This window comes from Diuraphis noxia, unplaced genomic scaffold (assembly GCF_037042655.1).
Source record: "Diuraphis noxia isolate RWA-SAM2 unplaced genomic scaffold, SU_Dnox_SAM2 contig0003, whole genome shotgun sequence".
Taxonomy (NCBI): domain Eukaryota; kingdom Metazoa; phylum Arthropoda; class Insecta; order Hemiptera; family Aphididae; genus Diuraphis; species Diuraphis noxia.
The window spans coordinates 68,354,573-68,364,809 of NW_028301713.1; the positions used below are offsets into that span (position 1 = coordinate 68,354,573).

The 10,237-nt window shown below is 26.5% G+C and overlaps 1 protein-coding gene across 4 annotated transcripts; it reads left to right on the forward strand.

The window, feature by feature from the left end:
- Positions 1–1,251: 1,251 nt before the first annotated feature.
- Positions 1,252–7,101, forward strand: LOC107171725 (uncharacterized). 4 transcript variants are annotated; one of them, XM_089224224.1, is made up of 10 exons: positions 1,252–1,435; positions 1,498–1,608; positions 1,708–1,758; positions 1,840–1,930; positions 2,000–2,064; positions 2,221–2,361; positions 3,175–3,351; positions 3,611–3,826; positions 3,898–3,951; positions 6,457–7,101. In XM_089224224.1, the coding sequence occupies exons 3-10, from the start codon at positions 1,738–1,740 to the stop codon at positions 6,496–6,498; spliced, it is 807 nt and encodes a 268-aa protein (XP_089080350.1). In that variant the 5' UTR covers positions 1,252–1,435; positions 1,498–1,608; positions 1,708–1,737; the 3' UTR covers positions 6,499–7,101. The 4 variants fall into 4 exon arrangements, with proteins under 4 accessions (XP_089080350.1, XP_089080349.1, XP_089080348.1 ...); XM_089224223.1 differs by lacking the exon at positions 1,498–1,608; XM_089224222.1 differs by having other exon boundaries at positions 1,708–1,930; positions 6,457–7,099.
- The last annotated feature ends 3,136 nt before the right edge of the window (positions 7,102–10,237 follow it).

Consider the following 10,237-nt stretch of genomic DNA (forward strand, 5'->3'; position numbering starts at 1 on the left):
CGATATTTATTTTTACGATGAAAAAAAGGACGTAAATTTTATTAAGGGCGCCATGAGAAAACTTCAGTTCTGAAAGGGCTCCACGAGTATGAAAAGTTTGGGAACCTCTGGTGTATATTATAAGTCATATTATTATATAGTTCTGAAACCAATGTACAATACTACAATATAATAATACTGCATGTCTGCATATTTGTATTTGTGGTCAGTCAAGTGTACTGCAGAACGTTATAGTTCTAAGTTATAACCATATCTTTGACCGAATTTATTTCGTAATCCTGGTATATCTACACAGGAATTACGTAAATAAGTGGCGGATACAGAGGTGGGTCATTGGTCATTATTGGTCCTTATTTAAATCTCATATATTGCATATTGTAGTGGTTCTTACTGTGCTCCGCGGAGCCCTAGGGCTCCCTAAGAGTAGTTCATGTCATATGATAACACAGGGGTGATGGGGAAGGGATCAAAATCTTCATTACTTGCTTTCAACCTTTCAAGTAATAAATTCTTAAAGGTTATGTAGCTAAATGTAGAGCATTTTTCACATGTAATATAATTTCAGCGCAGGCTCGATGATAGTTAATTTAAATACGGGTGCTTGAAGTATGTATTAGATATTTATTTTTTGAAATGATAATTTATTGGTTGAACAATTTTACTTTTTATTTGGATGGGTATACATTGATAGTTATGATCAAACTTTTTAATTATTCGATAAAGTTTAAGTAAACACAAGTACCAACGTCTATCAGCTGTAAAAATATAAAATGATAACCCGCAAAGTAATAAAGTCGTTAAATAACAGTAATATTACTTATTTACTATTAATATTAATTACGGCCGACGGATAAATTACGAATAAATAATGTATACCTATGATCCAGAATCAGGACGAGAAATTCATACACTCAAAAAAAGCAAAAAGCGTACTAGGACTATTTACAATATCTGATGCTTGATATTAATTTATATATTTATTATTTGAGAATTTGAGATTAGAGCACGATTTAAAATATTATTATTATTATTTAAATTGTATTTTAAATCGTGGATTAGAGCATAGATATTATTGATTATAAATACTAGTATTTAACCACAGATATATAAAAATATTTTTTATATATCTGTGTATTTTAATCAGTTACAATATCTTATCAAAATGCCGAACTCTTATCACGAGACCGAACTGTTCCCATCTCTTTTTATTCTATGATTGTAGTATCATCTCATAATTTGTATTACTGATAAGTGATAATATTCATATTGATGAGCAATGACCGTTTTGTTTTTGGAGACCTACTAAGTTTTAAATACAATGAAGATTAATTTAATTGTTTAAAGTTTTAAGCTTATTAAATCAAGTCAGCCGTTAACATAATTTTGATTCCGATTTTAACCTATTGCTCTCTATTTCTTACGATTTACCAAACAAGTATGTAATAGTCTAAACTTTTTAAATTCAATATTAATTTCGTTGAATAATTTTTAATATAGAAAATCTACTAACATCATAGCCAATATTCGAATTAAATTTTTGTATGTTCTACAACATTGATGTATGCTTTTCTAACCCGATTACATAAAAAGATGGGTGTTGTTTTTGATGTTTGTATCGATTTCATCGCTTATCACTTCATAGGATAGTGGTGGATTAATTAATTATATGTATATTGTATATTTTTATGTATTTTAATTATTTTTTAGATTATAGCTTGTACATTATAATTTTACATTATGAAGTCTTTTTTGGAATGGGTACGTAACCGTTTCACCAAGGTTGATTTAATGTATTTAGTTGATATTGATGATGAAAATCTTCAATCATTGATATTCCAGAATGGACCCAGCAGAGATGAATTTATAAAGGTTTTGGTGTATAAATTATTATTGGATATTGATCCTGAGTCTGAGGACTCAAACACATATGGTAATTAACAATTATATGATTTATTACTAATATAGTAATAGTAAAATAATGTATTATAATTTGTTTTAGATTTAGAGTATATACTAGTGTCATTTGGTTTGTTGGATAAAATAGCTGCACAAAATTTTTTAAAAGTAAGCAAAGTTTCTAAACTATAAGTAGTTTTTTTTTTTTGAGGATATTGTTAATTATAATAAAAAGTTTAAGTTTTTAAAAACTTAAAAAAAATTTATTTGAATTCTTATCAATTAATAATTTTTTATTAAATAAAAATAAATTTATATTTTTAGGGTAATATGACTACAAAGTTACATACAACTACTTGGAAAAAAATTATTGAATCTTTGATACCAACTACAACAGTCACCACTCAATATCCAAGTTATGATGAACTAATGAATGACATTTATGAAAAGAGTAATTATTTTCGAGTAAGAGTTTATATAAATTTGTTATTGGTATTATTATTATTAGAGTAAATTTTTATGTAAAATGTATTGAGTAGTAAAACATATTGAGTGACTTTATTATTCCATTTATTTTATATCATGTATTCTAATAACTTTTGGTTTTTGAAGTAAGTAATGGATGACCAGCCAAAAAACTAAGAGAAAATAACAGTTATTTAGTTTAAAATTAAATAAAATGTTTTAGTACATTGTTTTTGTGTATTATAGATAAATACTAAATACTAATGATTTATGCACATTCATATTTTATTGTATTTCACTATGAACTATGTGGTACTTTTCTGTTATCCCTACTACCGCTCGATGCCGCGACTACCGCTTTACGTTTTATTGATAATTTTGAAGACTTTTTGTTTTATATTATAATAACTATCCAATGTTGTGATAATTTTAGAATTTGTAATTTGATGTTTTGTGATAATTTTGACGATTTTATGTTTTATACACAATTTAAGTTAATACTATTGTAAATCGTGGTTTTATACTATAACTCTCCACTACTGTGATAATTTATGTGATTGCTGATAATAAACGTTATACTAATATACATTATTACATAAATGGCAATTTATGATGTGTATTATTTATTAAAATACGGAACTATCTGGATAGTACTATAATGGTCGAAATAACACGATTGAGAGTCGCGGTAGTAGGGATAACAGAAAAGTACCAACTATGTTTTTTGAAGCCTATTTTTTATAATATTATATTATAGCATTGGAATGTTCAATCAATCTTAATTGTTATTTTTACTTGTTATGTTTTTTTTAGTCTGCTGAAAAAAAAAATTATCTTCCTCCAGAACTTATATCAAAGTTAAAAGTTGAGACAGTACTAAACGAATACGGTGAGAGTATTGATGATATTTCAGACCAGTTAATTAAGATAATAAATAAACCAATATTACCGAATGGAAATAATGATTTTAAAACAACCTCAAATTGTGAGGTAGGTTGTAAGAATTAAAATTTCTTAAAAATGTATAATCGATAATTGATATTAGATATATAATTAATATATTTGATAATTTTTATTCACTTATTTTTTTTATAAATATGTAAATAATCAAAATATATATTGTATGTTGTGTATAACTAATGATTATTAATAAATAACTTTTATTGATTAACTTTAAGTTCCAACATAAAAATAGTATGTAATATAAGTTTGTCAATACATAATATAAAGTATGTTCTACTATTTCTAGGAACAAACACAAGATTCAAGCTCTGAAATTATGGACTTAGTATCAATAAAAAAAGAAGTTGATCAATGTATTAACATTTTAATGAACAAAAACATGACTCCTTTCATAAATGAGGGCTCAATTAAAATGACCTCACAAGAGTTTCTTGAACTAATAGAAAAACAAAAATTGATTCATACCGAAAACTTAGAATTAAAAGTGGAATGTATCCATAAGGTTAATATAAATTCATTTAGGCTATGTAATAATAATATTGTTGGTTATAATAATATTTTTATTTTTTTTAGCTTATTAAAGCTGAACAAGATTTACAGATTTTAGCTGATTCACTAATAGTACAGGTATAATACTACAAATTATTATTAATTACTTCCTAATAATACAATTATAACAAAAGAAGATTAGAAATGTTGAAAAGTACTAAAAATATTTTTTAATTTTAATGTATGATTAAACATTATTGATTTATATTACTATTCATGTTATATGATGTAGTCTATCCATAATTTAATAATTCAAGTAGTGATTTAGTTTTAGCTACTGTAACTACTTTTTTATTTGGTTGATATGCTACAGTAGATCAAAAAATCTCTCTATAGGTACTGTTAATAGATTTTTTCACTAATACACAGGGTGTCCCATGAGGATTTACCGATTGCGATATTTCCCGAAATAATGGTGATATCAAATTCTGGTTTTGTAATATGACTCACAGGTATAAGAACTACAATTATTTCATTTTTAATTTATCTTAATGTTTTGGTAAAAAAGTTTTTTTTTTAATCTAAACTTTGTGGATACAATTAGTTTCAGCAATTACAATTAAAATTACAATTACGAATTACAAAATACAAGTACAGTAAACACAATAAAAAAATTTAAAAATAAAAAAGTTAAAAAATATATTTTTTTATTTAATTATTTCCAAAAAAATTGACCATAACAATTTTGTAATTATTTTTCATTAATTTCCCGATTTTTAATTTTTGTTTTAGTTTCGAGAAAAATTGTGAATTATTTAACATCGTAATGTTATCAAACATGTGACCATGCAACCCACGCGCATTCTCTTACGGCGGGCCGAATACTTTTCTGTGTTCCTAATAGCTATAAATGTTATAATCATATTTTTTTCTTCAAAACTAGAAAAAAATATTAAAATCAGGAAATTAATGAAAATAAAATTTAGAAACGTCATTATTTTCAGAAAAATAAACTTTTACAAAATGGCTATCTTTAATTTTTTTGGAAATAATTAAATAAAAAAATATTTTTTTTACTTTTTTTACAAAAACATTAAAATAAATTTAAAAATGAAATAATTGTAGTTCTTATACCTGTGAATCTTCTTATAAAACCAGAATTTTTATGTATCCATTATTCCGTGAGATATCACAATGGGTAAATCCTTGTGGTATACCTACCCTGTATAATAGTAATTTAAAAGTTTAATTACTTAATTTCCTAAAATAGTTTATAAATATACATGTTAATAATAAAATAATTGATATGGATGCTTTATTTTTTTTAAACCAATTATAATGTGTTACTTAATTAATGTTATTATTATAGTTATTCAACTTTTAAATTACTATATTATGTACTATATTATGTGAGACTTTTTAGACCCTTTGTATGTTTGCCAATATAATTTAAATCAATTACAATTAATAGATATTTTAATATAATAATAATTTTTATTCTATGAAAAGCTTAGTAATATACTTAAAAATGTATTTATATTTTGGTTGGTACATACAAAATAAAAATATTTTACTGTCTGAATTGCCATTAAAACATGTTCTAGGTACTGCCATATTTTTGTATACAGCAATTATTTAATGTATTGCACCCTCCATTGTAATGATTGGATAAAATTATTACTAATTTGTCGAGTCATGTGTTGATTGACTGATATATTTCAATATTTGAAAAGTATTTCTTAGCTTAACTGTTTATATAGGTCTATAATATTTTTTTATTCTGTTTAGAACAAATTTCTGTTACAACTTTAACTTAAAAACAGTTTCAATATGAAATATTTCTTGAATTTTCAGTTGATCAAACATTTTTAAGTATTGTCAATAATTGTTCAAACTGTTACTATATTACATATTTAATTAAAATGAATATCTAAGTCTTGTTATAAATATAATACATCAGTAAAAATTAGTTGTAATGAATTTCAAGTGACCAGGAAAATTTGTTATAGTTGTTAGGACTAATAAAAATAATTGGGTTTGAAAACATTTACTACTAAATTATTTTACTAAACTAAATTTTTGTTACATCAACATTTTTTATTTTAATTGATAGTTGTATGATTACGTATTCTAATGAAAATTAGGTTATAATTCTGTATTCTATATTATATTATAAGACATTTATTGTAAAGTATGGTTAGCAGATTGTATTATATAATGATTTTACATTTGCATAAAATTTTTGTCTAAATCATGGCTAATAAATGCTTGTTAATGAATCTTTAGAAAGTTTTAAATTCATGAGTCGAAGAAATGATTTGGATAAGAGATTCAGAATCATAAAAAAAAATGTATATCAAACTCTTCTTACTTTTCATAATCTGTAAGACATTTTCATATAATTTTCAGACTTAATAATGTGGAGAAATTTCGATAGTATTTAATATTTGATTTCATAAATATGTTAACATATCCTTTTTTTAAACTAAAATGTAGGTATGTATTGTATATTTTTTTTTATGTTTGTCTTTTAAAAATTGTTAGTAGCACGGAACTCTAGAAAAAATGATTATTTGCTGATAATATTATTAATATCTTGATTTTTCACTATATGTTTAAGTTTTAATCTATTATTTTTTTCAGTCTATGTTGGATAGCAAAGAATGTCAAAAAAATACATCATAAACACTAGTTGGTCATAAAAAATAAATAAAATTTGTTTAGTAATAGTTAAGATAGTATTATATTTTTACATTTTTATTTGTCATCTAATATTTAATAAGAAAGTTTCAAATGTTAAATTATTAAGTACTTGTATATAAATGTTTTATTTCTTTATATTATACTCATTACCTATAGCATAAAAAATTTGTAAATATTTTGATACAAATTATGGGATTTTCAAGACAAAAAAGAAACTTGTTTATAATTTTACTTTTTGAAAATTATATTTCAAATGTTTGCACTGGTAATAGTTGTAAATGGTAATTATGTGTTCCAAACAGCTTTTTTCATGATGAAATTGAAATTAGTATAAATAATATGATTTTTACGATAAGATTTTATTTATAGCATTTAAAATACGCCAAACTTCATACTTAATATTTAATGTTAAGCCTTTACTTTTAAATTTAAGATGTAAATATCTAACTGTCGAGTTTTCATGGTTATTTAATCTTAAAATGTTAATGTGTTCAAGTTAAGTCTTAAGTTTACATAGTGTGCATTTTTACTTTAAGAAAAAAAGTCAATAATACAACACTTAATTTTATAAAATATAGTCATCAGTTATTTTGTATTTTTGCATTTTGTGTCCAGTATAAGTTTGGTATGAAGATATCAGCACTTAAAATGATCGATACTGTGCACAATACAGGACTAAGGCTTGTCACATGAGCCTTTCACTCCAGCCCTATTCCCAGCGTTCTTAATACAGCCGGCGTAGTCCCACTCGACATCAGGAGAGACCATGCTACTCACAAGTCGAAACCAGACGCTCCCAAAATAGCCTCAAGTTATCGAAACAGACCATATACGCTCTAAAAGACATCTCATTCTAGTGGTGGATTTGAGGGGGGGGGTAACGTGGCGATTACCCCTCCCTAGGGAAGTTTTTTTACTTAAATTATAGCACCGTATGATAAGATGAATATGAAATTCATAAGTCATAGCTATAACATTAACTTATAAATATATGATACAAAAAATAGTATTTTTTTAAATATGAAAATCGGAAATGTGTATTTAGTTACGTGGTTGCGTCTTTGTTATTAGGTAGCTATCAATTTATGATACCAATTTGCCCCCTCCTCAAATAAACTTCAGATCCGCTACTGTTCCATTCCTACACGTCTCCTTGGTTATTAAAAAACTACATATACAAGACACGTTACCGATAACTTAGTTAAATCATCTCCGATTTCCACAATTATACAAAAATATTCACTGATAGCTTCAAAATGGAAAATGGTGACGGAGCAGCGGTAGTATTTCAAGATCACGTCACCATGCTGAGACTACCAAATTTTAGCTCTATATACCTCCACAGCTGAGGCAGTGGAAATTTGTTTTGCTTTGGGCCTCATAAAAACAAAACGTATACATAATTCAATAATCCTAAACGATTCACGAAGTACATTGAAGAGTATTGAAAACTTCTACCCAAACGAGATCACCAGGAAAATATATAATTAATTCAACGACCTTATTCAATCTGGCTATTCAATCTCCTTAATTTGGATTCCTAGTCACAACCAAATATCGGGAAATGAAAGAGTTGACGAAAAAGCTCGTAAAGCAATTACCTTCTCTGATGCTATTGGACTTAATAGTTTCAACCTCCGCGACGCTAAATCCATATCAAATATAATCTTAATCAATATATGGCCATAGAATACTTGACCTATGGCTAAAGGCATGGAAACAAGGTACCTCAAGACTAAACGAAATCAAAAATATCCTCCACACATGACCCTCTCTACCGGACTTCTCAAAGAAGACGGAAACGGCAATAAATAGAATTCGTATAGGACACACGTCGCTAACACACCAGTACTTGATGAAGCAAGAAGATGCGCCAGTTGCAGTATACTCCTATCAATCAAACACATTGTATCTGAATGCCGTTTCTATGAAACGGACAAACGAGAATCTGGGGTATCAAATATCATGTCGGAAGTTCTCCATCCAGATACCATAAGTCACATGATGACCTTTTTAATTAAAACCAATCTTATAAATAGTTTAAAATCTGTTCTTGTTTATATAATATGTAAATACCGTATCCTTAAAAAAAGTTAAGTTTAAACTCCTTGAATGCCAATGGCCAAAGACGCCGAGGCTTATTTATTTTTAAAAAAATGTCTGGTATGCTGATTTCAACTTATTTAAATTAAATGTATTTAAAAAAATTCATTCAGTATAGGTAATAAGAATAATGAAGATTACAAACAATAATAGAAGAATAATGAATTCAATATGTATACTTTTAAGTATTTCTTGTATGTTTCTTCGGATCTTGTTTTTCAGTCAAATTCTCTGCAGCGTATTGTTTACCACGTTTACATAACTTGTTATTGCTATTTTTTAAATTAATATTGCCTATGAAGAAGATGTCTATATTAGGTATTAATGTTATTATCATTCACCATGACACCCATTCCTATGTATTGTATCGCATGTGATGTCTCGCGACTATTTGGTCCTTAAATCATCATAATGCGAGTTTTTACGGCTTTATTTGGTTTTGTGCAGATGTGCGTGTAGGCATTTCACTCATCTATGATTTATACCAAAAAGATTAAACCTTAAAATGTATAGTTTTTATCTTACTGATTTATCACGTTCATATACCTGCGGTATATGTTACTTATGCGATGTGAAAATGTACACGCTGTATGAATATCAAATAACAATATTGTATGTGTTCACTGCGTTGTGCTGTTGCAAGAACACATTTGGAATCAGAATTGCCATATATGATATATATGTGATAAGTACCTAAATAAGTAAATAAAATGTATTTTTATATTTAGAGTTTGGAGTTATAGGAGTTGCATATTGTTCTGTATGCTCTCGATTTATAGACCAAGCTAGAAATCGATTTATTTTTCATGCATATTTTATAATTTTCTGCATATTTTGTCTTTTTTGGCTTCTAATTTCTGAACCCTATTTATATTATATATTATTTACAGTTCACACCCGTACCTATACATTATGTCATTATACCTATATGCATTTTGTTCACATTCACATGCGCGAATAAGTATGGTGGTATATATTTAGTACATTTTAGGTAGGTACGTCTTGGATTCATTGTGGTCTGTGCTTAAAAGTTCAATTAAATAAAATAAAAAAATAGGGGTTGTGGTCCAAATATTTTGGAAATTGTACCTATACAGACGGGTGTATGCAATCCACCCCAAAAATTAATAAAAAAAGTACCTATAAGGCTTTAATATATTCATATTATATGATCTAAACGTGTAAAAATCAATAATCAATATCCGCCTTGACAAATAACTAAAACATTATTTAAGTATAGCGCTCAGATTAAGTTGACCTAACCAACATCATAGGTACCCAATTTATAGAATAAAGTAGGAGTATGCATTTTTTCGCCAATGAGACAAGAACCAACTAAATATTTTAATTTAAGTTTGGTAAATTGTTGTTTTGAAGATTGAATATAAGTTTTTAGAGTAAATTTTAAAAATTGTAACACCTGGCGAGTCATTGAGTTCCTAAATTAAAAATGTTGAAGTGTGATTGTTATACCTAAATAACAGCGTTAAAAATTCAACAGTTGAGTTATTTAGTATGATGTGGTGGAATGAATATTTCATGAGCCGGACAATCGGGCATACACGATCATCTCAAAACGCAAAAATATATGTTAGCCACAAAATCATCAGTTCAATCT

Excerpts from the sequence above, each read along its gene's own strand:
- LOC107171725 (XM_089224222.1), top strand. The coding sequence starts at position 1,738 with ATGAAGTCTTTTTTGGAATGGGTACGTAACCGTTTCACCAAGGTTGAT. Across the intron at positions 2,065-2,220 it reads CTGCACAAAATTTTTTAAAA|GGTAATATGACTACAAAGTT; the intron begins GTAAGCAAAGTT and ends TTATATTTTTAG. Across the intron at positions 2,362-3,174 it reads AAAAGAGTAATTATTTTCGA|TCTGCTGAAAAAAAAAATTA; the intron begins GTAAGAGTTTAT and ends TGTTTTTTTTAG.